This window comes from Macaca fascicularis, chromosome 16 (genome assembly GCF_037993035.2).
Source record: "Macaca fascicularis isolate 582-1 chromosome 16, T2T-MFA8v1.1".
In the NCBI taxonomy this organism is placed as follows: Eukaryota; Metazoa; Chordata; class Mammalia; order Primates; family Cercopithecidae; genus Macaca; species Macaca fascicularis.
In genome coordinates this window covers 60,242,663-60,270,114 of record NC_088390.1, presented here as the reverse complement: position 1 = coordinate 60,270,114, position 27,452 = coordinate 60,242,663, and the positions used below count along the sequence as shown (strand labels likewise).

The window sequence follows — 27,452 nt, the reverse complement described above, 5'->3', positions numbered from 1 at the left end:
CCAGGCACCTGGTGCTTGGTCCCACGGGCTTTCTCCCCCCAGGAGACTGGATGGAATCCAAGTGGGGAGGACGGGGGAGCAGGGGGCGATGGAGGCATTCCTGCCACTGGGGCCAAAGAAGCAGCCGGAGGCCCTCAGGTCCCCTCCATACATTATCCCCAAGGCTGTGGGGACCTACCCCACGCCCCGAGTTGGATTCCAGGCTGGGAGGCACCCTCAAGCCCTTGGGGAGGGCAGAGCAGGATCCCAGGAAGAGGGGGAGAGGAGAGTAGGAGGGGTCCCTGTGTGGCTTGATGCTGGCCTGCGGGGAGTCGTGCCTGTCTGAGCAGGGTGGGGCCTTTTTCTACTCCAACCAAAACATTCTGTTTTGTTTCCTATTCCCAGGCAACATGCCAACCTGGAGAGCTGGAGACTGAAGTTTGCCCCTCCTTCAAAGAAAGGACGGGCTGGGAGAGGAAGCTGTCTATTCGTTCATTCATTCAACAAACCCTTCTTGAGTGCCTACCATATGCCAGGCTGTCTCTCAGGATATCTGGGTGGATAGAATCCTGCCCTATCCAGAGCTCAGACACCCCACGCTCCCCACATGCAGCTGGTCAAAAGGGCGGGGCCCTGAGTTCCAGGCAAAATTATGACGAAAGGAGTAGATTGGAGCACGTAGGATGTTTTTCACTTACAGGACACACACACACACACACACACACACACACACACACACACACACAGCTGACAATACCATATGGCAATCACTGTGTGGTCTCTGCCTCTGTGTACACAAATGTCTCCACCCCAGAAGTGAGGTTAAGGGGTCCCTAGTCCCAGTTAAATGTCCCTGGCACCTCTGGGTACACAGTTTACAGGGCACCATCTGCCCTGAATAGCGCCCTCTGGAGTTAGACTGTGCGTAGGGCTGGCTCAAACCCTCAGTCTTTTCTACCTGAGGTCCTCTCTAGCACCACCCTAAGTCTCTCCTGGCGAAGACTCTCTGCTCACATTTCAGACTTGTGCCTGCTTCTTAGCCCTTCCCACAGCCCCTGCAGCTGACGCTCACATTCTCCCTGTCTGTCTCTGGGCTTTGCAATGCTCTACCAAGGTCCTTCATGGTAATTATCCAACGTGCAGTGAAGGTTTGTGTACTTTGTTTAATGTCTTTCTTCCCACCAGAGTGAAAGCTCCCAGAGGGAAGGGACTAAGAAATGTACACTAGTGTTGCAGTTAAGAGCACGTTTCTTTTCTTTTCTTTTTTTCTTTTTTTTTTTTTTGAGACGGAGTCTTGCTCTGTGCCCCAGGCTGGAGTGCAGTGGCGCAATCTCGGCTCACTGCAAGCTCCGCCCCCCCGGGTTCACGCCATTCTCCTGCCTCAGCCTCCCGAGTAGCTGGGACTACAGGCGCCTGCCACCTCGCCCTGCTAATTTTCTTGTATTTTTAGTAGAGACGGGGTTTCACCGTGTTAGCCAGGATGGTCTCGATCTCCTGACCTCGTGATCCGCCCGTCTCGGCCTCCCAAAGTGCTAGGATTACAGGCTTGAGCCACCGCGCCCGGCCTCTTTTCTTTTCTTCCTCTTCCTCTTCTTCTTTTTTTCTTCTCCTTCTCTTCCTCCTCCTCCTTCTTCTTCTTTTTTTTTTTTTTTTTGAGACCAAGTCTCACTCTGTCACCCAAGCTGGAGTGCAGTGGCGTGATCTCAGCTCACAACAACCTCCACCTCCCGGGTTCAAGTGATTCTTGTGCCTCAGTCTCCGGAGTAGCTGGGATTACAGGCGCATGGACGAAGCCCAGCTAAGTTTTGTAATTTTAGTAGGTACAGGGTTTCACCATGTTGGCCAGGCTGGTCCTGAACTCCTAACCTCAGGTGATCTGCCCGCCTTGGCCTCCCAAAGTGCTGGGATTAGAGGCATGAGCCACCGCACCCAACCAGAGCATGTTTCTTGAGATGGACTCTGAGAGTTCAGACACAGCAGTGTGGCCTTGGGCAAGTGACTTAACCTGTCTGAGCCTCTTGTTGCAACTGCATAAGGGGGATGATGAGAGCTTTTACCCCAGAAGTAGAGACACTAATTGAGCCCTCAATAAATATTCCCCTTTTCTCCATTGTTTTCCCAAGGGCCTAATATATCAAAGTTTTATTTATTTAACACTTAATGATATAGGTCTATTTGTATAAAACTTCTAAGTATAGAGGGTCTGTTTCTTTTTTATTTGTTTGTTTTTGAGACAGAGTTTGCTCTGTTGCCCAGGCTAGAGTGCAGTGGCGTGGTCTCAGCTCACTGCACCCTCCACCTTCTGGGTTCAAGCAATTCTCATGCCTCAGCTTCCTGAGTAGCTGGGAATACAGGCGCCTGCCACCACGCCTGGATAATTTTTGTATTTTTAGTAGAGACAGGTATTCACTATGTTGGTCAGGCTGGTCTTGAACTCCTGACCTTAGGTGATCCACCTGCCTTGGCCTCCCAAAGTGCAGGTGCTGGGATTACAGGCATGAGCCGCTATACCCAGCCAAAGGCCTGTTTCTTTTTTTTTTTTTTTTTTTTTTTGAGACGAAGTCTCACTCTATTGCACAGGCTGGAGTGCAGTAGCATGATCTCAGGTTCAAGCAATTCTCCTGCCTCAGGCTCCCCAGTAGCTGGGATTATAGGCACCTGCCACCATGGTCAGCTAATTTTTGTATTTTTAGTAGAGATGGGGTTTCACCATGTTGGTCAGGCTGGTCTCAAACTCCTGTCCTCAGGTGATCTGCCTGCCTCAGCCTCCCAACGTGCTGGGATTACAGGTGTGAGCCACTGTGCCAGGCCGGGTCTGTTTCTTTAGTAGGCTGTTCTTCAGTGCTCAGTGTCACTTCAGAGTGCTTTTCAAACTTTCTTACGTAGTATATACTATTTTTTTTTCTGTTACTCTATTACTGATCCCCATTCTATAGATGGGAAAACTGAGACTCAGAGAGGTTAGGTAGCTAACCCAGGCTCACACAGCTAGGAGGAAACAGAGCTAGGATTTGAACCCAGGGCATCTCAGTCACAGTCTCTGCATTTTTTTTTTTTTTTTTTTTTTTTGAGATGGCATCTCTCTCTGTTGCCCAGGCTGGAGTGCAGTGGCGCGATCTCGGCTCACTGCAACATCTGCCTCCCGTGTTCACGCCATTCTCCTGCCTCAGCCTCCCAAGTAGCTGGGACTACAGGCACCCGCCACCATGCCTAGCTAATTTTTTGTATTTTTAGTAGAGATGGGGTTTCACTGTGTTAGCCAGGATGGTCTTGATCTCCTGACCTCGTGATCTGCCTGCCTCGGCCTCCCAAAGTGCTGGGATTACAGGTGTAAGCCACCACGCCCGGCTTGTCCCTGCTCTCAATCACTACTCTATGCCCGACTCTTCAGGATACATATGTGTGGGTTTTTATTTATTTTTCTTTGACGCAGGGTCTCACTTTGTCTCCTAGGTTGGAGTGTAATGGTGTGATCATGGCTCACAGAAGCCTCAACCTCCCTCACTCAAGCAATCCTCCTACCTCAGACTCCCAAGTAGCTGAGACTATATGCTGGAGCCACCATGCCTGGCTAATTATAATTTTTTTTTTTTTTTTTTTTTTTTGAGACGGAGTCTCACTCTGTCACCCAGGCTGGAGTATAGTGACGTGATTTCGGCTCACTGCAACCTCCACTTCCCGAGTTCAAACGATTCTCCTTCCTCAGCCTCCTGAGTAGCTAGGATTACAGGCACGTGCCACCACTCCAGGCTAATTTTTTATATTTTTAGTAGAGACGGGATTTCACCATGTTGGCCAGGCTGGTCTCGAACTCCTGACCTCGTGATCCACCAGCCTTGGCCTCCCAAAGTGATAGGATTACAGGTGTGAGCCACCGCACCCGGCCCTACAAAATTTTTTTGTACAGATGGGGTCTCACTATGTTGCCCAGTCTAGTCTCAAACTCCTGGTCTCAAGTGATCCTCCTACTTCGGCCTCCCAAAGTGCTACAGGCATAAGCCCCCATGCCCAGCCTTTTAAAAACAAATATTGGGCCAGGGGAGGTGACTCTTCCTGTCTATTTTCATTGTGAAGCCTTGATCACCAGAAGGATACTAGGAGTCCACTGCTTGGTCCTCTGTGTCTAGTATGCTGCCCAGGAGCCAGCGAGACTTCCCTAAGACACAGGAATGACCCAATTTCTCCTCTTTGGAGAACACTCCATGGCCACCTGTTACCTTCAGTGCCATCCTCAAGCTGGGCTGTGGCGTCCCTGGGTAACTATGGGTCATATTCCAGGCTATCCATGGCACACAATGGTTAGTGCTAAAAATCGTATTTTTGGTAGGAAAACTAACACAGATATTCTTGGAGTCAAATGCAAGGCTTGCACCAATGTTTAAAATAGAGCCATGTCTTTAAATCCCTCTCAAGCTTGGAGTGAACCACTTTGCCTGCTACCCCCTCCCCGCCCCGCCACCCATGGTATCTCTGAATTGCTCTGCAGGGCTCCAGTGAGTGGGTTTGAGAAGCCCCTTTGTGCAGAGAAAATCAGCTTCCTGATCCAGCATTCAAGGCCGTTCGTTCACTTTTTCCTGCCTTTGGCACTCACCACCTCTCTCTCTGGGCTTTCCAGTAGCTCCGGAACCGGCTGTTCTGTTTCACACCTCCATGCCTTTGCCTAGGCTGTTCCCTCTGCCTAGGATATTCTGGTCCCCTCTGCCTTCCAGTCCACTCGATGGCCCCCGTTAGCTCAGCTTGATGTGGCCTTCTGTATTACCCCTCTCTGGGTCAGAACCTACAGAAGGGCCTCGAATGCAGGTACTAGGTGCCCCCGGTGCCCAGGACCATTCCATGCACTTGGTAGGACCTCATGGTTTAGATGTTCTCCAATGCAGACACTTGAAGGCCCGGCCTGAACCCCTGGGCTGCCCCATTGCTGCTTTCTGTGCAGTCTGCAGGGGGCAGTGTGGGCCCAGGCCAGCCACAGGTCACCAGGCTGCTTCAGCTGGGTCTAGACTCCCCCGCCACAGGATCTCTCCCCAGGCGTTAACCCCGAGGGAGGAGTTAAAGGCAGGCTCATCCTCTCTGCCTCGAAGTCTCCTGGGCATCACCACACTCACGCTTGTCCCACACAGTAAGGCATGGGCACCCTCACCACTAACACCCCATCTAGCTGCGACCAGATTTCATCCTCCCTCCTTTCCATACGCTCTCGGCCACAGCCCTTCCCCAGCCTGCGCAGGGCCTCCTCTCCAGCAAACGATCCTCCCTGAAGAATTCAGAGGTCCACAGTGCTCATCTCTCCAAAATTCTAACCCTCAACCATTCCCTCCTCCGCAGGGCTCCACCCCTTTGCTTACCCCAAAGTAATGCTCTTGCTGTTACCTTGGTAACAGATGCTTTGTGGGTGGGTAGGGGGACTAGACTAGAGGACAGGAGCAGTGGCTTCAGGACACTGTTGGAAGCACAGGGGTGGGGGCTCAGTGTAGACAAACTGGCACAGGGCTGGGGAGGGGCAGCCAAGGGCTAGGACGCCCCACCCCTACCCCACCATGGCTGCTGTCAGCCCGGTGTCTCCAGCCTCAGGAAGAAAAGAAACAGAAGAGGACGTGATCCTGGAGAGGGGTTTTCTTCATTGAGGAAAAGGAAACAGCTATAACCTCATTATCCCCTCGCATAAGAACAGCTCTCCCAGAGATCCTGGCTTTGTGGTGGGGAGAGGGGGCGGCAGGAGGGAGGGCGTGAGGGATTGCATACACAGAGCCCATGTTGTTCCCTCCAGGAGTCCTGGGGCACAGAGCGCGGGAACAGCTCACCCAGGGCCCGCTAGGGACAGTGCCACGGGCAGTGGGAGGGTGGCTCCATGCCAGTGTCCCAAGCTCCAGGGACTGGAGGCAGCAGGGGGTGTGGGGGGGGCCTTCTGCAGCCCCTGGGGACCTGGCTGTCCCAGATGCCACAGCCGGGAAGTATGTCAGGCACTTGCGTAAGAGCCTTCTGTATTTCCATAAAATCATAATTACCGCTGCCTGCCATGAGCCTTAGCTCATTAGAGTGGTATCTGCCTCTCGGGCCCCCAGGTGGGCTGGTGGGGGGAGGCAGGGGACACTGGGGCAAGGCCAGGCCTCTCACTGTGGTCTCTGCATCCCTGGCCCTGCTGGGCTTGGACCCCCTTCCCTTCCCCAGCTGGGAGACAGGAACCCAGACTCAGCTCCCAACCACGTTGGGCGCCTCCACACTGGGCATCCAGATTCTAAAGCTGCAAGGAAAGGCCACTCACTCATGTTTTCCGTCCTGGGTGACCCATGAGGCACAGGCCACAAATGCAAAGGGCTTGGACTGGAGGTGTTGATGCAAGGATCATCACCATGGGAGGAGAAGCAATTCCTCACATCAGAGACTCTCAGCCACTCAGAGAGGAGGGTCCCTGGGGGTAATATAGGCCAGTGGCTCTTAATCTTTTGGGGATCTCAGATGCCCTGAAGAGCAGCTGAAAGCTCAACTCTCCCCAGAAAATGTTTATTATCCTCCGTAATTTTACACAGCTTCAAGGCGTTCATGAACTCCCTGAAGCTCACTCACAAGTCCAAGGCTAAAAATCCCCAATAATAATATTACTATTAACAATAATTAGTAGTAATTAATAGTAACTAATAATAACATAAGAATTAACAGGCTGAGTTCAGTGGAACATGCCTGTAGATCCAGTTACTTGGGAGGCTGAGGTGGAAGGATCACTTGAGCCAGGGAGGTAGAGGCTGCAGTGAGCCATGATTGCGCTACTGCACTCCAGCCTGGGCAGCAGTGTAAGACCTTGTCTCAAAATAAATAAATGAATAAAATAATATCCATTTACTGTGCACTTATTCTGTCCATCTCTTTATTTTTTTACTTTTTATGTTTTGAGATTGAATTTCACTCTCGTTGCCCAGGTTGGAGTGCAGTGGCGCAATCTCGGCTCACTGCAACCTCCACCTCCCAAGTTCAAGCAATTCTCCTGCCTCAGCCTCTCAAGTAGCTGGGATTACAGGCGCCCACCACCCCATCTGGCTAATTTTTGTATTTTTAGTAGAGACAGGGTTTTGCCGTATTGGCCAGGCTGGTCTCGAACTCCTGACCTCAGGTGATCCACCCGCCTTGGCCTCCCAAAGTGCTGGGATTACAGGCATGAGCCACCGCGCCCAGCCTGTCCATCTCTTTACGTATATTAACTCATTTAATCCTCAAGAGTGCTAAGAGATACATCATTATTGCCCTCATTTTAATCCAACTCCTCATTTCAAAGTAATCTAACCAATTCTGCCAGTCTGACAAGAAGGAAACTCAAGTGCCTTTAGAGATAGCTCTCTGCCCAAGGTCACAAAACAGGAAGCAAAAGGCAGAGCTGGGCTGAGGACTGGTCTCTTTTCATGTGCTAGACATTGTGCTGCATGCAGATTTGAAGTCATCCCTGTCCCAGGGCTCCCAAGAGTCCGCTGCCCACTTTCCCAACAAGACGCACCCTAGTAGTTCTATTGCCACTTCTGAGAGAGCCCTCCCAGAGTGTGGCTGCCATTCCTCCCCCAGCAGCACCTGGCCCTCATTCTGCCTGCCCCTCACTTCTGCCCTCCGAATCTGAGATGGGGCAGTGCTCCTTCCTTCCCAGGAGAGGCTGCTTCTGCCTCGTCTCTGATCTGCTGCAGTGGGAGTTGTCAGGACTAAGAGCAATGACTCAGACTTAGTTCAGGAGACACCGCTCTGAAACACAAAGGCAGCAGGCCAGGAAGGACATCCAAAGGTCATGGCATCCAGCCCCCTGCCTCCGCCATGCTCGCCCCACCTCAGCCTTCTGATGTCCAGACTAGATGGGCCCCGCAGTCCTCCAACTGCCCTGGCTTCCTCGGTTGCCAGCACTACAGGTTCCCCTGGGAATTCTTCTCTGTATCTAGTTAACATCTCTTTGTCCAGGAATCACCACTTCTGCGTTGGTTCCCCCACAGAACACCAGGCTCCAAATGGCCAAGGAGAGTGAGAGAAGGAAGCAGTTTTCTTCTGTCTGCCTCAGAGAAAGCACGGGAAGGGACAAATTTCCCAGAAGAAAAGAGGGAAAGAAAAATAATAGACTTTCCTTGACTAGACGTGGTGACATGTGCCTGTCTGTAATCCCAGGACTTTATCAGGGAGGCCAAGGCAGGAAGATGGCTTGAGGTCAGGAGTGCAAAATGAGGCTGGGCCAACAAAGTGAGATCCCATCTCTACCAAAATAAAAACTTTTTTTTTTTTTTTAATAAAACTTTCCTGTCTTGTCTTCCTGTCTTGTCTGGGCTAAGTGCCACTCTGTACTATCATCTCATTCATTCTAGCAGTGGGGTAGGCACAACTACTGTTTTTCAGATGAAGAAACCAAGGCTGTAGGCCTGACGCGGTGGCTCACGCCTGTAATCCCAGCACTTTGGGAGGGCGAGGCAGGTGGATCACCTGAGGTCAGGAGTTCCAGACCAGCCTGGCCAACATGGTGAAACCTGTCTCTACTAAAAATACAAAAAATTAGCGGGGCATAGTGGTGGGCGCCTGTAATCCCACCTACTCGGGAGACTGAGGCATGAGAATTGCTTGAACAAGGAAGCGGAGGTTGCAGTGAGCCGAGGTCCTGCCACTGCACTCCAGCCAGGGTAACAAAAGCTAGACTCCGTCTCAAAACAAACAAACAAACAACAACAACAAAAAAAACAAGGCTCTAAAAGATTGCGTTATCTGCCCAAGGTCACATGCTTAATTAGTGACCATAGCGGCACTGGACGCTAAGGAACCCAAAGCCCCTGCTCTTTGGGAGGAGACGGGGGCATCTCCCCCAGAAGATCTCCAAACTCAGAAGAAGGCCCTCAGGATAAGTGGAGGGCCTGATGTCCCTGTCTCAGTGCTGCAAGCATCCCAACGTCTGAGCTGCCCTGGGAGGGGAGGCTAGACTGGCCTGGGCTGGGCAGGAGGGAGAAGGACAGTCCAGTGGGGGATGGGAGAAGGTTGGCCATGAACAGGCCTTCGGGGAGAATGATTTGATGGCGCTCAGGCTCCATTCCACCTTCCTCAGGAAATCTCGAAGTCAGAGCCCCTACAACCATGAACCCTCACTGTGCCCTTGTCCTACTTCTGCCACTGGCAAATAAATCTCTATTCCTGGACATGGTAACCTGAGTAGGGCTCCAGTGGTGAGCTCATGCTTGGGAGGGTAGAGATCCTATGAATGACTGTGTGCATGGTGTGGGGGTGGGGGTGGAGGGGAGGTGTTCACCCCACCCCTCGACTTCCAGGCTAGCATAAGGGCCCCCTTCAGCACCCCAGGCCTCCCATGTGGCACCCCCGTACCCACAATCTTACCACCCACAGCAGAGGAGAAGGGAGACTTAAACCCAGAAGTCTCTCCACCCACACCAGGGAAAGTTTCTCTCAGCCACCAGTGCATCTCCCTTTTCTTGGGCAGACCAAGAGAAGCCAGATCTGCTGGTCAGAGCCAGAAGGGGCAGAAGAAAAGGGGGCTGGAGATGAAGGACGGGGACCTGGGAAAATGGGTCCCACATAATCAACATGCATTAGTAGAGGTATCTTGGTCAGGTGTGGTGGTTCACACCTGTAATCCCAGCATTTTGGGAGGCTGAGGCAGGAGGATCACTTGAGCCTAGGAGTTTAAGACTAGTCTGGGCAACATAGTGAGACTCCATCTCTACAAAAAAAATGTAAAATTAGCAGGATGCAGTGGCATGTGCCTGTGGTCCCAGCTACTTGGGAGGGTTGAGCCCAGGAGGTCCAGGCTACAGTGAAGTGTGATCAAGCCACTGCACTACAGCCTGGGCAATACAGCAAGATCCTGTCTAAAAAAAAAAAAAAAAAAAAAAGAAGAGAAGGAGAAGGAGGAGAAGAAGAAATATTGAAATATCTTGAATGGGTGCAGTGGCTCATGCCTGTAATTCCAACACGTTGGGAGGTCAAAGTGGGGAGATCACTTGAGCCCAGGAGTTGGAGATCATCCTGTGTAACTCTGTCTCTGCCAAAAAAATTTAAAAATTAGCCAGGCATGGTGGCTTACGCCTGTGGTCCCAGCAACTAAAGAGGCTGAGGTGGGAGGATTGCTTGAGCCCAGGAGTTTGAGACTGCAGTGAGTTATGATTACACCACTGCACTCCAGCCTGGGTAAAAGAGTGAGACCGTGTCTCTAAATAAAAGATTAAAAAAAAGAAGAAGAAGAAGGTTATTGTCAGAGCAGGTGGAGAGGGGGGCATCTTGGAGGGTGAGGACCTCTCCCCCACCTCTCCGTATTATCCCCTGATCTAACTCCAGTTGTGGTAGGATCTTTAGGAGGGGAACGTGTCTTAGAGAAGTTTGGGGACTTTGGGTGTGAGGACTGAGACCCCATCTCTGCTGAAGTTCAGACACCAAGACTGGAAGGAGATACAGCCATCCTGCTTTCCATCATAAGGAGGAATTGTCCGGCCTGGCCTTTGACACATACACCATAGTCCAGGTGTGTATATTTGGAGAGAGCCTTTTCAGGATATAGAGGCATCTAATTAATGGCACAGATGGGTCCCCATTCTTTCTTCACCAACCTCTGGCATCTATCAATCTTCGCTCTCAGGAAGTCCTAACTTCGATCTCACTCTCAGCTATCTTGCTGCGGCCCCAACCTATTTCTAATCCCTGCAACCCATCCAGACTCTACTATGATCTCCCCAAGCTTCCCTCAATCTGATCACGCCCCTCCATCCCGGGTTTTTCAGTGTGAAACTCCCTCCTCCGCTTCTTTCCCCGCCAAGCCCCGCCCCATCGTGTCGAGCCCCCCAAGACTCCGCCTAGCTCGCCCTCCTGGCCACCGCGGCAGCCAATAGCTGAGAGCCTGATTTGCAGGGCGGCGCGGGGGAGCGGCGGAGGGCAGGGGGCGGGACCAGGCGACCTCCTAAATCAAAGTTGGGCGGCGAGGACTGGGCGGAGGGGCCGCCGGGTGCCGGGCTGGGTCCGGCGGGGGAGGGGAGGGGATGGGGGGCGGGCGCAGAGGACGGCGGAACCGGCCGGACACGGACAGCTCCTTGGCTCCCTCCCTCGGCTCATCCCAGCCACCCCACTTCCCTCCTCCCCGCGCTGCGAGCAGCATCCTCTGCAGACCCTCGGTCCTCGCGCCCGGGGTCGTCCCGCTCCTGCGGCTCGGCGTGGTCGCCTCGCCTCGCCCGCCACCCCGGCAACTTTCTCCGCCTGAGCCCGCGGGTTGGGGGCTGCGGTGCCCGAGGCTAACTGGGGGCAGCCTCTGGAGAAGGGCTTCGGAGTCCCGGAAACGCCCGCCACCCGCAGCCTGCCCGCGGCGGGCCTGCCGTCGGATCTCGGCACCCTCTCCTCCCCTCTCCCCGAACCATGACCGAGATGAGCGAGAAGGAGAACGAACCGGATGACGCGGCCACTCACAGTCCCCCAGGGACCGTCTCCGCCCTCCAGGAAACCAAGGTAACTTGGGGGGCGCGAGGCCTGTCCCCGCCCCGTGCGCCCCGGACCCGGGCGCCCTCTTCCTGGCGGGGTCCTCCTGTGGGCCCGGGCGTCCGAGGGTCGCGGTCGCGAGGCCGGCGTGACCACTGAGGCTCTGCGCCGCTCCCGGGGGGAGGAGTGGGTTGGCGACGAAGGGCCACGAAGACCCCCCAATCACACCAGCACCGCACGCCCGCGCGCGCCATCGCGACCTTCCGGGGAGGCGGCCACTGGTCTTCGTTGGAGAGATGGGCGCAGCGAGGCCGGAGGGCGCGCGTGGAGCGGTGCGGGCGGGGTTCGCGCCCGGCTGTGCGTGCGAGGCGCACCCTCCATCGGCCGCCGGGTCCCAGTCCCGGGCTCAGTCCGCGCCTCTGTCCTCGCTGGTGTCTCTGAATTTGTCTCTACAACCTGCGTGTCTGTGTCTTGGTGTCTCTGTGTGCGTCTTTCCCCGTCTCTCCCGGCGCCTCCTGGTGTTTATCTCCGCGTCTCAGCGTGTCCCTCCCTGCCCCTCCGCAGTCCTGCATTCCCCGCTCCTAGCCCGGTTGGGCTCGGGGAAGCGAGGCCGCGGCCGGGGGTGCGCAGCTGCGGAGTCCGCGCGGGGGCCTGCGGCAGCGCCAGCCGTCGGTCACCGGCGGGGACGGGGGCCTGCGGTTGTGGCTCCGGACCAGAAAGACAGGCAGCCCCACTCCCCACCACGGGAGCGGGACCAGGGGAGGGGGAGCGGGTAGAAGCAGAAACAGAAGTAATTGTAATTAATGAATGTCATCATTAACCCTAATTATGGATGATTGTTACTCCTGCGGGAGTCACCGTGAATAAATTACTCCCCGCGAAGGCGGGCGGAGCCCAGACTCCTGGCGCTGAAAGTAGTGGGGGGGGGGGAGGCCGCCGCTCACACTCAGCACTCCCCCCACCTCTAATCCGTCTGCTCCCTTCCCAAGTTCTAGGTGCTGGCGACTGGCCCGCGAGAAGTTCTGTTTCTGCGGGAGTAACCTGAGCGGGTCTGGGGATGGGGCAGAAAGGGCTGTGCCAAGGGCGCGCCCTGCCCCCTCCCAGACTTCAGGCCAAGACCTCTTCCCTCCCCCTTTCCCCGGTATTTTGTTCCCATCCTGCTCCCGTTCTCCAGAGGCGAAAGGGGACAGTGAGGACCAGAAATGATGGGAGCCTGGGCTCTGGAGGCATGGCTCGCTCTCTGGGCTTCTTCCCACTGTCCCCCTTCCTCCTTCTTCCATCTTGACCATCCCGCAGGAGCTGAGGTTAATTCAAGGTCAAGGTCATCAAGGGAGTGATCGGGAGGAGGAGGCCGTAGGGTCAGGGTGGACTCTGGCAGAGGCACCCCAGGGAGCCCCCATCCTACACCAGGGGACCCAGCGGGTCTCCATGTTCAAGTCTTCACATGCACACCTGACCCTCTCTTGCCCCCTTCTAAAAATGAGACTTTGGTCTGTCAGTCCACAGCTGTCTCCCCTTTAGAGAGCTGAGTCTCAGTCTCTCCTGGGAAAGGACTAAGATGTTTGGGTGGGAGGATATTGCTTGGAATATTTGTGACAACTTCTGTCAAGCAGAGGGTCTGGGAGCTGAACCTCACCTAAGTCCAATACCCCTGACCTCGGTTGCCCTCTAGTCACCCTGGGAAGGCATACACAGTCCCCCTGCTTGCCTCCAGGGCACTGGGGGCCTTCCCAGGCCCTGCTCTGTTTCCCACACGGAGGCCTGTCCTCTCCAGCCCCCTCTGTGGGAGCTCTGGAAGGTGGGCAGGAGTGCGGGGTGGTGCTGCCTCAGTACTCCAGGAAGCCGCCTGCTCAGCTGTGTGGGGAGGGGCGGTCAAGGCCTGCAGATCGGCACCTCTCCGTCTTCCCAGGTCACGACCCTCCAATGTTGTCACCTCTGGGTCTGAGCTTGGAGATCCAAGGACCAGGGGAGGGGAGGGGTTACACCTCTGATCGGGCCCCTCTGTGCCAGGCCAGCTGGAGCCCTGGCCCTCCGCCCCTCCCGTATACATCACACTCGTGAAGGATTCTGCACTAACACAGACTGGGCTGTGGGTCAGGTTGGGGGTATTCAGCAGGGCAGAGGTGGGCAGAGAGAGAACTCAGGACCCCTGCTAGCCTTCTTCCATCCCACACCTCAGCCTGGCCCAAAGAAGCTCCTGTCTCCAGACTGTGTGGGTGGAGGAGATGGAAGACAGTGCGGTTGGGTGCTGCCCACCCAGCTCAGTGTGAGGCAGGTACAACAGAGGGGGCCAGTGCCCATTAGGCAGTGATGCCAACATTCCAGCCGCATTCATCAGTGTTGTTGCCCCCTGGGAATCACTGGCCAGCCTCCTGCTTGCCCCCAGGCTGAATCAGCCCTGCACCCAAGCCACTCAACAACCCTCCTAGTGAGTCCTCCTCTCTTGGTCTCCATCCCTTCTTACCACATAGGGCCTGCCCATCACCCTTTGTTGCCACCCCTGGGAGGACCACCCCATGCCATCTCTGCTCTGAGTCAGCTTGCACCATGTCCGCCACCACCCACTGCCAGATGCCTCATGCCCTTTCAGGAGATGCTGTGGGGAATTGAGGAAATAAGGGGCCGTCCAGAGTATGGGGAGATGGGGAGGAAACAGGCAGGCCCGGCCCTGTCTCTGGGAGGGGGTTCAGAAGAACAGACGCGGTGGTCCAGGCTCCAAGCTGGACAAACTCTGGGTGCATTGGGAGGGAAGAGTGACCAGGCAGGCCCACTTGCCAAGGTACATGTCAGCTTCTCCCCATGCCAGAGAATGGGTCCCAGGGAAGTGAGGGCACCAAAAATATAGTGGGGGGAAGAGGTGGGAAAAGGTCCTCTCCAGGAATGAGGAGGCCCAGGAGCAGGAACACCTGGCCTGGCTAAGCCAAAATGTGGTTTGGGTAGCCAAGCCAGACGTCTCTGGAGTGGGCAGGCATCAAGTCATTTGGCAGAGATGCCCCAACCCAGACCTGTAGCCACAGTCTGCCATTTGCCAGCCACCCCAGGTGGCATGTCATTCCTTCCCGCTTCTCCACCGCCCCCCCCCGGGATCTGGGGCTCACAGCCAAGCCAGGGAATCGGCCGGCAGAGTCGGGGCTGCCCTGGTACCCTGGAACATTCTGTTCCAGAGGCCTCTGGTACCCAGCAGAGGTGGCTCTTGGCACTGAGACCAGGGGGCACCAGGAAAGGATACAGCCTGAAGGGTAGGGAGACTTGGAACCTCCTCCAATGATGATTACTATGGAAACAAGAGCCTGGGGATGGGGGGAACATGATAGATGATGTCTTCAAATATTTGAAGGGCTGAAGTGTATGAGAGAAAGTAGCCCTTTCTGGAGCCAAGGGAGGAACAGGGCTGATAGGTGAAAATCCCCGGGAGGCAGGTTTCAGCTCTATATAGGGAAGCACTTTCCAGCGATTGGAGCTGCCCAAAGATGGAATGACTGTCCCAAGAGAATACTTGCTTCCCATCACAAGAGGTGACCAACTCTTTTTTTTTTTTTTTTTTTTTTTGAGGCGGAGTCTCGCTCTGTCGCCCAGGCTGGAGTGCAGTGGCGCGATCTCGGCTCACTGCAAGCTCCGCCTCCCGGGTTCCCGCCATTCTCCTGCCTCAGCCTCCCGAGTAGCTGGGACTACAGGCGCTGCCACCACGCCCGGCTAATTTTTTTGTATTTTTAGTGGAGACGGGGTTTCATTGTGTTAGCCAGGATGGTCTCGATCTCCTGACCTCGTGATCCGCCCGTCTCGGCCTCCCAAAGTGCTGGGATTACAGGCTTGAGCCACCGTGCCCGGCCGAGGTGACCAACTCTTGAGAGGGGACGTGGCCAGGGCATCTCAGGGTGATAAGTTGGGGTCTGCTCTAGGTGACCAGTCTTCCAGGTCCCTTCTCACCCTAAACTCTGATTGACCTGATGGACAAGCTCCTGGCACAGCTGAGAGGTGAGGGTGAGGGCCCAGGCAGGGCCCAGTGCAGCAGGATGCTCCTAGTGCTTTGGGCTCAGCAGCCGGAGCTGCCGGTTCAAGTCCTGGCTCTGCTGTTTACCAGCTGAGGACTCCTGGGTAGGTAATTGAACCCTTATGAGCCTCAGTTCCTCATCTGAAAACTGGGACAGTAATTATCACTACCTCCAAGGGCAGCATCAGGATTAATGAGATGCTGCATATAAAGTGCTAGCTCAATTCCAGTGTTCTGACCACAACAGCCCCTCAGAGTTGTAAGTTTCTGGGGATATTTGGACCTAGAGCCTTGTATTGCTTAGAGAGTATCTCGTCTTGGCCGGCGCAGTGGCTCATGCCTGTAATCCCAGCACTTTGGGAGGCCGAGGTGGGTGGATCACGAGGTCAGGAGTTCGAGACCAGCCTGGCCAATATGGTGAAACCCCATCTCTACTAATAAAAATACAAAAAATTAGCCGGGTATGGTGACAGGTGCCTGTAATCCCAGTTACTTGAGAGGCTGAGGCAGGAGAATCGCTTGAACCTGGGAAGTGGAGGTTACAGTGAGCCGAAACTGCGCCACTGCACTCCAGTGTAGGCAACAGAGCGAGACTCCATCTCAAAAAAATAAAAAAAATAAAGAGAGTATCTAGTCTTCCCGGTCTGGCACAGTGGCTCACGCCTGTAATCCCAGCACTTTGGGAGGCCAAGGTGGGCAGATCACGTGAGGTCAGGAGTTTGAGACCAGCCTGGCCAACATGGTGAAACCCCATCTCTACTAAAAATAAAAAATTAGTTGGGTATGGCAGCACGCGCCTGTAGTCCCAACTACTGGGGAGGCTGAGGCAAGAGAATGGCTTGAACCCGGGAGGCGGAGTTTGCAGTGAGCGGAGATCATACCATTGCACTCCAGCCTGGGTGACAGAGTGAGACTCCATCCAAAAAAAAAAAGAGTATCTAGTCTTCCCTCTTGGAGGTGGGGAAACAGGCTCAGAGAGAAGAAGTGAGGTGATTTTCCTTCAGGTAGCAGGTTTAGTTTTGCCCCCAGCCCCAGCACATCCTCCAGTGACCCTGTGTGCTCCGTGCCTGAGGTCCCTGGACAGAACAGTGGATGGTTCACCTGCCTCTAGGGGCCCATCTGAGCCCCCAGAGCCACACTCAGCCCTGGCTGGCCCAGAGCCTGACCTGGGCTGGGTTTTGTGTTCTCATTAATTGTCTCTCCAGCCTTCCACCTCTGCTCCAAGGCCCAGGCATCTGGGGCCCGGAGCCTTGCTTCTCATAGATACACAAAGAAGCCCACAGTGCTATCCAGGAAGCTGGGTTTGGAAGGCATTGAGCACTTCAGTGTGCCAGACACCCCAGGGCTTTGGCCTCCCAGCTGGCACACCAGAGCCTGCCTTGTGCCCAAACATCCCCTCTGCTTCCCCCTCTGTCTTGCTGCCTGCTGGCCTCCCGGAGGCTGGAGGGGCCACCACTTCCATCCCCTTGGCAGGGTGGCCAGGCAGGCAGCCATGGCACACAGGCTGCCCAGCGTGCCAGCTGGGAACCCTGGCCAAGTCCCTCTGCCTGGAGCCAGGCTGCTGGCCCCTGTTTCTGTCTCTGGTAGAAAGGAGTGGGCAGGCGTAAGGCGGCCCTCAACGGGAAGGGAGACAGACGGCCAAGGCTCTGGGTCAAGAGGTTTCCAGACCTCTCTCTGGGAAGACTCAGTAGGGTGTGTTTGAGTGAGAGGTGGAGATAGCTCTGGCCTCACTGCAGAATCGACCCTGCCCTCCAGAACGCAGGGTCCATGGAGAGTCCAGCAGCTGCCTTATGTATTCACCAAAGGCCGCTGACTGAGCACCTACTATGTGCTGAGAGCCTGCGTGGGGATTTGAAGCCAGCAACTGTGCCCATCCTCAAGGGGCTCACAATCTCCTGGGGGAGTGAGAAAAATAACAAGCATCACCTGAGCGGAGGCTGTGGTGGACGTTGGGCCGGATGCAGCGGACACCAGCGGAGGGAGTGGGTCATGAGGCAGAATTCCTGCAGAAGACAGTTTCCCGGAGGAGGAAGGGCCAGTGGAAGCACATTGGCAGGATAAAGAGGGTATGGACTGAGTGAGGCAGAGAAGAGGACAAACATGTCAAAAGCTCAGAGGCATAAAAGCATGCATGAGTTCGAGAATCCTCATTTCTGGGCTGTAAAGGCACAGGTTGGAAGGATAGGTTTGGCTAAGTTGCAAGGAGAGCCTCACGGCTGGGGCGAGAGCCTTGGACGCTGTCCTGAGGAGCCAGGAAGGTATCACCCCGCAACAGCTGTATGGAGGGCAGGTGGAAGCAGGGGGTGGGAGGGGAGGCTGTGGCCTTGAAGCAGGCTGGGGCATAAGGGCCTGAACTAAGGGCTGTGAGGTGATGAATCAATGGGAGGGGAGGGCTAGAGAGATGTTCTCGGGGGAGAATCAGTCCCAAGGATGAGGGTCTGGGACGACCACTCCTCACCCCCCACCAGCCTGTTCGAGAACACAGGTGGATACTATGTTGCCCAGGCTGGTCTCCAACTCCTTGGCTCAAGGGATTCCCTCCGGCCTCAGCCTCCCAGAGTGTTGAGATTATAGGCAGGAGCCACCACACCACGCCTATTTTTTTTTTTAAACTTGAGTAAATGGTACACCCATGCAACAAAATACTTTGTAGCTATAAAAAAGAATGATGAATCTATTTATGTATGGGTATGGAATGATTTCCAAGATTTACTGTTTATGAAAAAAAACAAGGCACAGGAAATATAGTATACTACCATTTCTTCAAGGAAAAATGGAACTAAACCTCTTAAACTTGTTTCTATCCAATTTCACATAAAAGTCTATATTTCTTTTGAAAAATTAGAAAACCTGGCAACACTGGGCTGGCCTTATAGACAAGCCTTAATTGGCTTGAGGAGGTCTGCAGTTACTCCCTGGCCATCCAGACTGCCACAGTCCCCGCCACTCTTGATTGCCCGGCCAGAACTCCTTTCTCCGCGGAGGTCACCCACCGGGCTCTTGTGGCACCTGAGATTGCGAAGCATTGTCAGGACCTGGGGAGCCTCTCTCTCCCTGTTTCATTTCGCTCGGCCCTTAGCCCCCATGCTGCTGCTGCTGCCACCCCTACCTCCAGAGACACCCTGAGGGGAAGCCCACCGTGGCCAGCCCCCTCTAGGCTCCCACTCACAGCTCCCTCTTCTTCTCAGCTCCAGCGATTCAAGCGTTCCCTCTCCCTCAAGACCATCCTCCGAAGTAAGAGCGTGGAGAACTTCTTCCTTCGCTCGGGCTCTGAGCTCAAGTGCCCCACCGAGGTGCTGCTGACGCCCCCAACCCCACTGCCCCCTCCCTCCCCACCACCCACAGCCTCGGACAGGGGCCTGCCCACCCCATCCCCCTCCCCATGCCCAGTCCCACGCCCCCTGGCAGCGCTCAAACCAGTGAGGCTGCACAGCTTCCAGGAACATGTCTTCAAGCGAGCCAGCCCTTGTGAGCTGTGCCATCAGCTCATTGTCGGTAGGTGCCTGGGCACTGAGGCGGCCTAAGGGAGGGGACGGCGTGGGTGCTGGGGAGTGGGCCCATGTTGCTGCCCAATATATTATTGGGTTCTTGCTGTTCAGGGGCCCCAATACTAACTGTGCCTCTTTTATTTTTATTTTATTTTATTTTTTTGAGACAGAGTCTTGCTCTGTCTCCCAGGCTGGAGTGCAGTGACACGATCTTGGTTCACTGCAACCTCCACCTCCCTGGTTTAAGGGATCTTCCTGCCTCAGTCTCTGGAGTAGCCGGGACTACAGGCACATACTACCATGCCCAGCTAATTTTATTTTTTATTTTTTATTTTTTTTTTTGAGACGGAGTCTTGCTCTGTCGCCCAGGCTGGGGTGCAGTGGCCGGATCTCAGCTCACTGCAAGCTCCGCCTCCCGGGTTTACGCCATTCTCCTGCCTCAGCCTCCTGAGTAGCTGGGACTACAGGCGCCCGCCACCTCGCCCGGCTAGTTTTTTGTATTTTTTAGTAGAGACGGGGTTTCACCGTGTTAGCCAGGATGGTCTCGATCTCCTGACCTCGTGATCCGCCCGTCTCGGCCTCCCAAAGTGCTGGGATTACAGGCTTGAGCCACCGCGCCCGGCCGCCCAGCTAATTTTAAATTTTATTTGTAGAGATAGGGTTGTGCCATGTTGCTCAGGCTGGTCAAACCCTGGGTCAAGCAATCCATCCGCCTCAGCCTCCCAAAGTGCTGGGATTACAGGCGTGAGCCATTGCACCCACCCCTAACTGTGCCTCTTACCCCAGGCGGAGAAAGGAGCACCGCCAGGCGTGGCGCTATACTCAGTGTCACTGCTGCATTTACTAATGACTCTGGCTTCCGTGCTCCCTCATACTCTAACTGTGTGAGGGGTAGGTGCTGAGCCTCAATGCTGGCACGAGAATGCCCAACCCTTGCTCTCCTCGTGCCATAACGTGCCCCTCCTTTGCCCTTTGCCCATGGGGGTGTCCTTAATTGTTGAACCCAAATTTTTCCTAGGAAACTCCAAGCAGGGCTTGCGATGTAAGACGTGCAAAGTCAGCGTCCACCTCTGGTGCTCTGAGGAGATCTCCCACCAGCAATGCCCAGGGAAGACGGTGAGCGGGGACCCAAGCAGAGATGGCCAACTGAGTGCTGCCAGTACTGTCACATGGGGGAATGAGTCTCCCTCGGGGCTGCTCCTTCCTGTGGGGTGGGCCCTGGGCTTGGGAAGGACCAAGTTCTCCATGGGCCATGACCTCCTCAAACCCTCTGTGACCTCTCTTGCCATAGTCCACCTCCTTCCGCCGCAACTTCAGCTCCCCTCTCCTGGTACATGAGCCGCCACCAGCCTGTGCCACAAGCAAAGAGTCCCCACCCACTGGTGAGTGCCACTGTCACTGCCCTGGCCGCTGTCCCTGCTCCCACTGTGGTGTGATGAGAAATCAACATCCCTGATCATCCTGGCCAACACGGTGAAACCCCATCTCTACTAAAAATACAAAAAATTAGCTGGGCGGGGTGATGGGCATCTGTGGTCCCAGCTACTCGGGAGGCTGAGGCAGGAGAATTGCTTGAACCCAGGAGGTGGAGGTTGCAGTGAGCCAAGATTACGCCACTGCACTCCAGCCTGGGCTACAGAGCGAGACTCCATCTTAAAAAAAAAAAAAAAGAAAGAAAGAAACATTTCTGAGATGGGTACGTGAGTCACGTTGGCACAGACAGTTCTTGGCTCTCCTACCATTTCCCTTCTCTGGATGCTCCTGTCCTGAATTTGGGGTTCATTCATTCATTTAGTCATCATTCCTTCAACAAGCACTTCATTAAGCACGTACTAAATGCCAGGCACAGTGCTGGACTCTGAGACACAGTAGTGAAGAAGGTGGAATTTATTGTCTAGTAAAGGAGATAGGACTGAAACGGACAGTCATGCAAATCATCAATCAATCACCATCAGTATGAGTGCCTTAAGTGGGGAAGATAGAGAATAGAGCATAGAATGTGTGCTGACAGCTGGGTGTGGTGGCTCGTTCCTGTAATCCCAGCTACTTGGGAGGCTGAGGCAGGAGGATTGCTTGAGCCCAGGAGTTGCAGTCCAGCCTAGGCAACATGGTGAGACCCTGTCTCTAAATTAAGAGAAAAGAAAAAGCTCAGGCCGGGCGCGGTGGCTCAAGCCTGTAATCCCAGCACTTTGGGAGGCCGAGGCGGGCGGATCACAAGGTCAGGAGATCGAGACCACAGTGAAACCCCGTCTCTACTAAAAATACAAAAAATTAGCCGGGCGCGGTGGCGGGCGCCTGTAGTCCCAGCTACTCAGGAGGCTGAGGCAGGAGAATGGCGGGAACCCGGGAGGCGGAGCTTGCAGTGAGCCGAGATCGCGCCACTGCACTCCAGCCTGGGCAACAGCATGAGACTCCGTCTCAAAAAAAAAAAAAAAAAAAAAAGAAAAAGCTCGCTGTCTTCATCTGCAAAATCAGGGAAGACTTCCCAGAAATGTGAAGGATGAGGCACAAGGGGTTCATCCATTTAGGATGTGGAAAGACTGGTGTGGGGTAGAAGGAAGCCTGAGAAAGGAAGGACAGGGAGTTAAAGAAAGGGCAAAGTGCAGAGCATGGTGGCTCACACCTGTAATCCCAGCACTTTGGGAGGCCGAGGTGGGTGGATCACAATGTCAGGAGTTTGAGACCAGCCTGACCAACATGGTGAAACCCTGTCTCTACTAAAAATACAAAAATTAGCTGGGCATGGTGGCGTGCACCTGTAATCCCAGCTACTCAGGAGACTGAGGCAGGAGAATCACTTGAACTCGGGAGACAGAGGCTACAGTGAGTGGAGATCGCGCCACTGCACTCCAGCCTGGGCAATAGAGTAAGACTGTGTCTCAAAAAAAAAAAAAAAAAAAAGGAAAGAAAGAAAAAGAAAAAGAAAAAAAAAAAGAAAGGGCAAAGTGGCTGGGGCTGAGGGAGGATGATGGAGCGGGGCTGTAAAGAGACCATGGGTACAACTGGGCGCGGTGGCTCAGGCCTGTAATCTCAGCACTTTGGGAGGCCAAGGAGGACGGATCACTTGAGGTCAGGAGTTCAAGGCTAGCCTGGCAAACATGGTGAACCCCATCTCTACTAAAAATGCAAAAAAAAATTAGCCGGGGGTGGTGGCAGGCGCCTGTAATCCCAGCTGACAGGAGAATTGCTTGAACCTGGGAGGTGGAGGTTGCAGTGAGCCGAGATCGTCCCATTGCACTCCAGCCTGGGCAGCAGAGCGAGACTCCATCTCAAAAAAAATAAAAGAGACCATGGGTACGAGGCTTCGGGGTCCATTTTAGGGTAGTCTTTTGGACTTTCTTCTAAAGGCAATTTGTGTGTTTCTACAAAACTGTTCTGGCTGCTGTGTGGATTGGCGGGGCTGGAGTGGAAGCAGGGAGACCAGTTGAAAGGCCACAACAGTTGCCGAGAGAGTGTGGTAATGTAAATGAGACTGCTAGCAGTGGCGATGGAGACATGTGGACAGGTTGTAGGGATGCTGGGAGGGAGGACTAGGCAGTGGAGTGGCTGTAGGCAGTGAGGACAGCGAGGAGTCAAGGATGCTCCAAGTTTCTGCATGGGCACCATGGGAAGACCCGGAGCCATCTCTGGGAAGAGGAAGACCTGGGAGGGACAGGTGAGGGGGCAGCTGGGGAGCTCAGCCTGGGGCATGCTGAGCTGGGACTAGAGATACAGGGCTTCAGGGCAGAGCCAGGCCTTGAGGGTGGATGTTCCGCAGGGGCCAGTGGGAAGGTGGACCCTGTCTATGAGACCCTGCGCTATGGCACCTCCCTGGCACTGATGAACCGCTCCAGTTTCAGCAGCACCTCTGAGTCCCCGACAAGGAGCCTGGTATGGTGGGCAAAAAGGGGGGTCTTTTGTGGAGGGGTGTCTGAGCATGACAGTGGGCTTGGGGGCTGAGCCCTCTCCTCTCTCTGTCCCTAGAGTGAGCGGGATGAGCTGACCGAGGATGGGGAAGGCAGCATCCGCAGCTCTGAGGAGGGGCCTGGTGACAGTGGTGAGTGGCAGTGGGCACCAGGGGCAGGAATGGGGTGCAATGGAGGGTGCTCCCTGCTGCCTCTCACCCTCTCCGTCTCCCGCCCCTAGCATCTCCAGTATTCACAGCCCCAGCAGAGAGTGAAGGGCCAGGACCAGAGGAGAAGAGTCCTGGACAGCAGGTGAGCCTGTACGGGCACTGGCCTGGAAGGCCAGGGTGGGAAGTGGGTATAATTTCTCCTTGTCATTGATTCATAGGGGGCAAGAGCATGGTGCGTGGGGATTCACTGCTTCCTTACTTATCCTCAGAGATGGGCAATGCCAGGATGAGAGGGCATGGGGGCAGGAGGAGTTACCCTCCCACCCCAGCCCACTGCCCATTGCACCCATTTCTGCTGTCCCAAAGGCAGGCAGCCTCAGGGTACAGCAGGCAGAAGGGGGCTCCCCTCTCCATGCCCGGCCCAGTGCCCTTTGGGGTGGGTGAGCATAGCATGTACAAGGGCCTCACTTCTCCCTGCCGTTGACCCAGGACTCACTGTGTCCTCTCGCAGCCCCCAGGGTAGCACACTCAGAGCGAGTGGAGAGTGGGGGGAGTGAGGGTGGTGCTTTCCGGTCACCGACCCTGAGATTCTCCTGCAGCCCCCCAAAGCCGCCCTGCGGAAGGATGTGGGGCCCATGTACTCCTATGTCGCACTCTACAAGTTTCTGCCCCAGGAGAACAATGATCTGGCTCTGCAGTAAGTCCCCTTTGTGACCTGGCCCCGCTGGGCAGCTCTGCGCTCCTAGACCTTGGAGCACAGTGTGAGGGGGCTTTCAGGAACCTTCTCCTTGCATGCTGGAGGCTGCTGAGCCCAAACAGGAGCTGGAGCTGCCCAGGGTCTAAGAGTGACTCATGCTAATCTCGTGTCTCCTGCCCTCTGCCTGGGCTGCCCAGAGAGTGCCTGCTGTACCTGTAGTCACACAATGTCCTCTGAGGGCATCAATAATCCTCTCCCAGTGGGGCGCGGTGGCTCAGGCCTGTAATCCCAGCACTTTGGGAGGCTGAGGCTGGCAGATCACTTGAGGTCAGGAGACCAAGACCAGCCTGGCCAACATGGTAAAACCCCATCTCTACTAAAAATACAAAAATTAGCCGGGCATGGTGGCAGGTGCCTGTAATCCAGTTACTCGGGAGACTGAGGCAGGAGAATGGCTTGAACCCGGGAGGCGGAGGTTGCCGTGAGCCAAGATCATGCCAGTGCACTCCAGCCTGGGCGACAGAGTGAGACTCTATCTTAAAAAAAAAAAAAAAAAAAAATCCTGTCTCCCAGCTGAGGACTGCAGGTCCCCAGGAGGTGCCCAGGGGCTGCTAGGACAGGGAGGGGCACGACTCCCTGCTCCAAATGAGACCCTAGCTCTGTCCTCCCCAGGCCTGGAGATCGGATCATGCTGGTGGATGACTCTAACGAGGACTGGTGGAAGGTGACTTGGCAGGGTGGGGAGTGGAGGGACCCTGGTAGGCACCCCAGCAGCCCCCACCCCCAATAGGCACTGCCCCCACCTTCTCTCCAGGCCCCGAAGACAACCTCTCCTCCAACCACTGGTCCCAGCCAAAACTAGGACCAACCCTTGGGACGTCCTCTCAGTTTTGACTCTCCTTGCCTCAGCCTTGTCCCTCTGCTCACCTCATGCCATTCCTGGCCCAGAAGGCACGTGGGTGGGGGCTAGAATACAGAGAGCCCCAGATCTGGAGGATGATGGCATTGGCGCTGAGTGGGAACCGGGTCTTGAGAAAGCAGTGGTGGGCAGCAGGGGTGGGGTGTGGTGCGGGTGCTCATTGCCAACCTCATCCCCAGGGCAAGATCGGCGACCGGGTTGGCTTCTTCCCAGCTAATTTTGTGCAGCGGGTGAGGCCAGGCGAGAATGTTTGGCGCTGCTGCCAACCCTTCTCCGGGAACAAGGAACAGGGTTACATGAGCCTCAAGGAGAACCAGGTGAGTGCCTGAGGCCCAGCCCAGGCCCTGTGGCGGAGGGAGGGAGTGGGTGGCGGAGACAGGCTGCAGTGTGGGGGCAAATGTTCTCTAGGAGGAGGCTGATCCTGGCAGCTGGGGGGAAAGTGGGTTAGAAAGAAAGCGTTGCAGGGCCCTCCTGCCAGCCCCTGTTGGGGAATTTGGGCTGGTGACCAACAGAGACAGGAGACTGAACGACATTGGAGGGAGCTTGGGTTAGAGCAGGAGCACTGGATTCAGAGTCTAAAGCTCAGGTTTGAATGCTAGCTGTGGCTTTTTGTGTAATTTGAGGCAAGTCCTTTTCCCTGCACCCGCTCTGTGATGGGGGTGAGGCAGGGCAGTACTCTCCAAGGTCAGCCCTGAAGCACTGCTTGGCATCTGCTGATGTCCTGGTCTTGCTGCTGAGGCCTCTACACTTGTGGGATCTGGTCCCATCACTCCAGCAAAGGGCTCTATCCACATCTGACACTGGTCCCATCATCCCCCAGCGTGGGTCCCCTGGGGGCCATGGGCAGGACTCAGGGCCAGGGCTGCAGGCCATGCCAGGCCTCAGCTCCATGTCTCTTTGGCTCAGATCTGTGTGGGCGTGGGCAGAAGCAAGGATGCTGACGGCTTCATCCGCGTCAGCAGTGGCAAGAAGCGGGGCCTGGTGCCAGTCGACGCCCTGACCGAGATCTGAGAGGAGCCAAGGGAACCCAGATGCCATCCTCGCCCATGCCTGGACCTTGCTTCTGGCCAAGAAGGGGATCAGGCCCCCTTGTCCACTCCATACCCTTCCTCCCTCTTTCTCTCTCCTAAGTGCCACTTACTGTGGCTTAGGAGCCTTCTGTACTGAGGAAGATTTTATTTCTTGGGTGGGGTGCCCTGAGTGGGTTGATCCTCTGGGACTTGGCAGGGATGGGGTGGGGTGGGAGGGAATGAGGAAGCTACAGGTAGGTCCACCCAGCTCCCAGGCACCCCAGTCCACTTGCCGGACTGAGTCCAGCCCTAAGGAAGGTTCCTGGGGAATTTCTTTGCTGCTTCTCCCAGCCTTCCCCTGCCAACACACCCTGCGCATGCCTGGCACACCCCTCTCCCCACAGAGCCTCTCTTGGGTCTATGTGTGTGTGACCGTGCATCTGCTCCTTTGCAAGTGGGGTCTTGGGAGCAGGCCTTTTTGTGTCCTCGGCCCTCCACCCTAGGTGGGGAGGGGACCCAGGGCCATAGGAAGGTCCTGAGTCTACCTCCTGGTCTCCACCTCTGTCATTCCGTCAATTCTCAGGAAAGTTTTGCAGGAATCGCTCCCATTACTTGAAACCTGGGCCGACAGAGGAGGGGAAGGCTGAGGTCCCTGGAAGGTGTGACAAATCAGAGACTGTCCCTTCAAGTAGAAAACCCAAGAGCTGGCCGGGTGTGGAGGCTCACGTCTGTAATCCCAACACTTTGGGAGGCTGAGGTGGGTGGATCACCTGAGGTCAGGAGTTCAAGACCAGTCTGGTCAACATGGTGAAACCCCGTCTCTACTAAAGGTACAAAAATTAGCCAGGCATGATGCGGATCTGCCTGTAATCCCAGCTACTCCAGAGGCTGAGGCAAGAGAGAATCACTTGAACCCAGGAGGCGGAGGTTTCAGTGAGCCGAGATTGCGCCATTGCCCTCCAGCCTGGGCAACAGAGCAAGACTCTGGCTCAAAAAAAAAAAAAAAAAAAAAAAGAAAGAAAGAGAAAAAGAAAAGAAAACCCAAGAGCTACCTGGACACACGGAAACCCAACTGAGAACAAAACCCTGGCCCATGCTTGGTCAAAGCAAACCCATTTCACTGTCAGGACCCCTGGTCACACAGGAACCACCTGCCAGGGAAGCCTGTGACTGTCAATTCCTGTCCCAGGCTTTGCCCGGCCGCCCCAGGAGTCCAACCCTCTGGGCTGACCTTTCTCCCACTTCTCTCCAGGCTCTGCAGGGGACAGGGCAGGTGCTGCAGGAGCCCCTTTGCTGGCTTTATCTGCTCCCTTGTTCTGGACACAGAGCCCTGGGAAAAAGACGGGTGGAAGACAGACAAGGAAGGTGGAATGTTCTATTTGGCCACCAGGAAATGGGGTGGGTGGGCATACACAGAGAGGACCCCTCTCTTAATACAGGCTGCTTTTCTCGGTGCCAACCTCCCTCCCCCAAGCTCAGATCCTCCTCTTATGCCCTTGATTGTGCCAGCCCATGCCACCCCCGTCCTGGGCACAGTTACACCCTCCCATGCAGTGGGAGAGACACAGACCCTCCTACCCAAAGGCCCCTGCCCCACTTCTCCCCCGCAAAGCGGGGTCTCAAGCCACACTGCCCTGTTTGCTGCCATGAGGCCCCCCCAGCAATATCCCAGGGGCGGGCCCAATGCCCACTGTACATGAGGCTGCATGATGGGTCTGGGGCCTTGCTGAGCCCCCAGACACCTAATTAAATGTTTCTTGTCCCAACCCATCTTCTCTGTGTCTCTCACTGGGGCAGAGGAAGGAAAGGGGCAGGGAGGCGGGGAGTGGGGTCTGGGGATACTGAGAGGGACAAGGCTGAGGGTGGAAGGATTCCTCCATCTCTGAAAGGAGGGGTGCT

The 27,452-nt window shown here is 55.3% G+C and overlaps 1 protein-coding gene across 6 annotated transcripts; it reads left to right on the top strand.

Annotated features, from left to right (window-relative positions):
- The first annotated feature begins 11,049 nt into the window (after window positions 1-11,049).
- On the top strand, window positions 11,050-27,319 carry STAC2 (SH3 and cysteine rich domain 2). Of its 6 annotated transcripts, none has more exons than XR_012425778.1 (12): window positions 11,050-11,424; window positions 18,574-18,880; window positions 19,892-19,989; window positions 20,165-20,255; window positions 22,631-22,743; window positions 22,837-22,909; window positions 22,999-23,069; window positions 23,527-23,624; window positions 24,297-24,348; window positions 24,723-24,860; window positions 25,450-26,310; window positions 26,806-27,319. XR_012425778.1 is itself a non-coding variant. In XM_005584008.4 (11 exons), the coding sequence occupies exons 1-11, from the start codon at window positions 11,335-11,337 to the stop codon at window positions 25,552-25,554; spliced, it is 1,236 nt and encodes a 411-aa protein (XP_005584065.1). In that variant the 5' UTR covers window positions 11,050-11,334; the 3' UTR covers window positions 25,555-27,319. The 6 variants fall into 6 exon arrangements, 2 of the variants coding, with proteins under 2 accessions (XP_005584065.1, XP_045231951.1); XR_285340.4 differs by having other exon boundaries at window positions 24,282-24,348; XR_012425779.1 differs by lacking the exon at window positions 24,297-24,348.
- The last annotated feature ends 133 nt before the right edge of the window (window positions 27,320-27,452 follow it).

Excerpts from the sequence above, each read along its gene's own strand:
- STAC2 (XM_045376016.2), top strand. The coding sequence starts at position 11,335 with ATGACCGAGATGAGCGAGAAGGAGAACGAACCGGATGACGCGGCCACT. Across the intron at positions 18,881-19,891 it reads GTGCCATCAGCTCATTGTCG|GAAACTCCAAGCAGGGCTTG; the intron begins GTAGGTGCCTGG and ends AATTTTTCCTAG. Across the intron at positions 24,861-25,449 it reads TGAGCCTCAAGGAGAACCAG|ATCTGTGTGGGCGTGGGCAG; the intron begins GTGAGTGCCTGA and ends TCTTTGGCTCAG.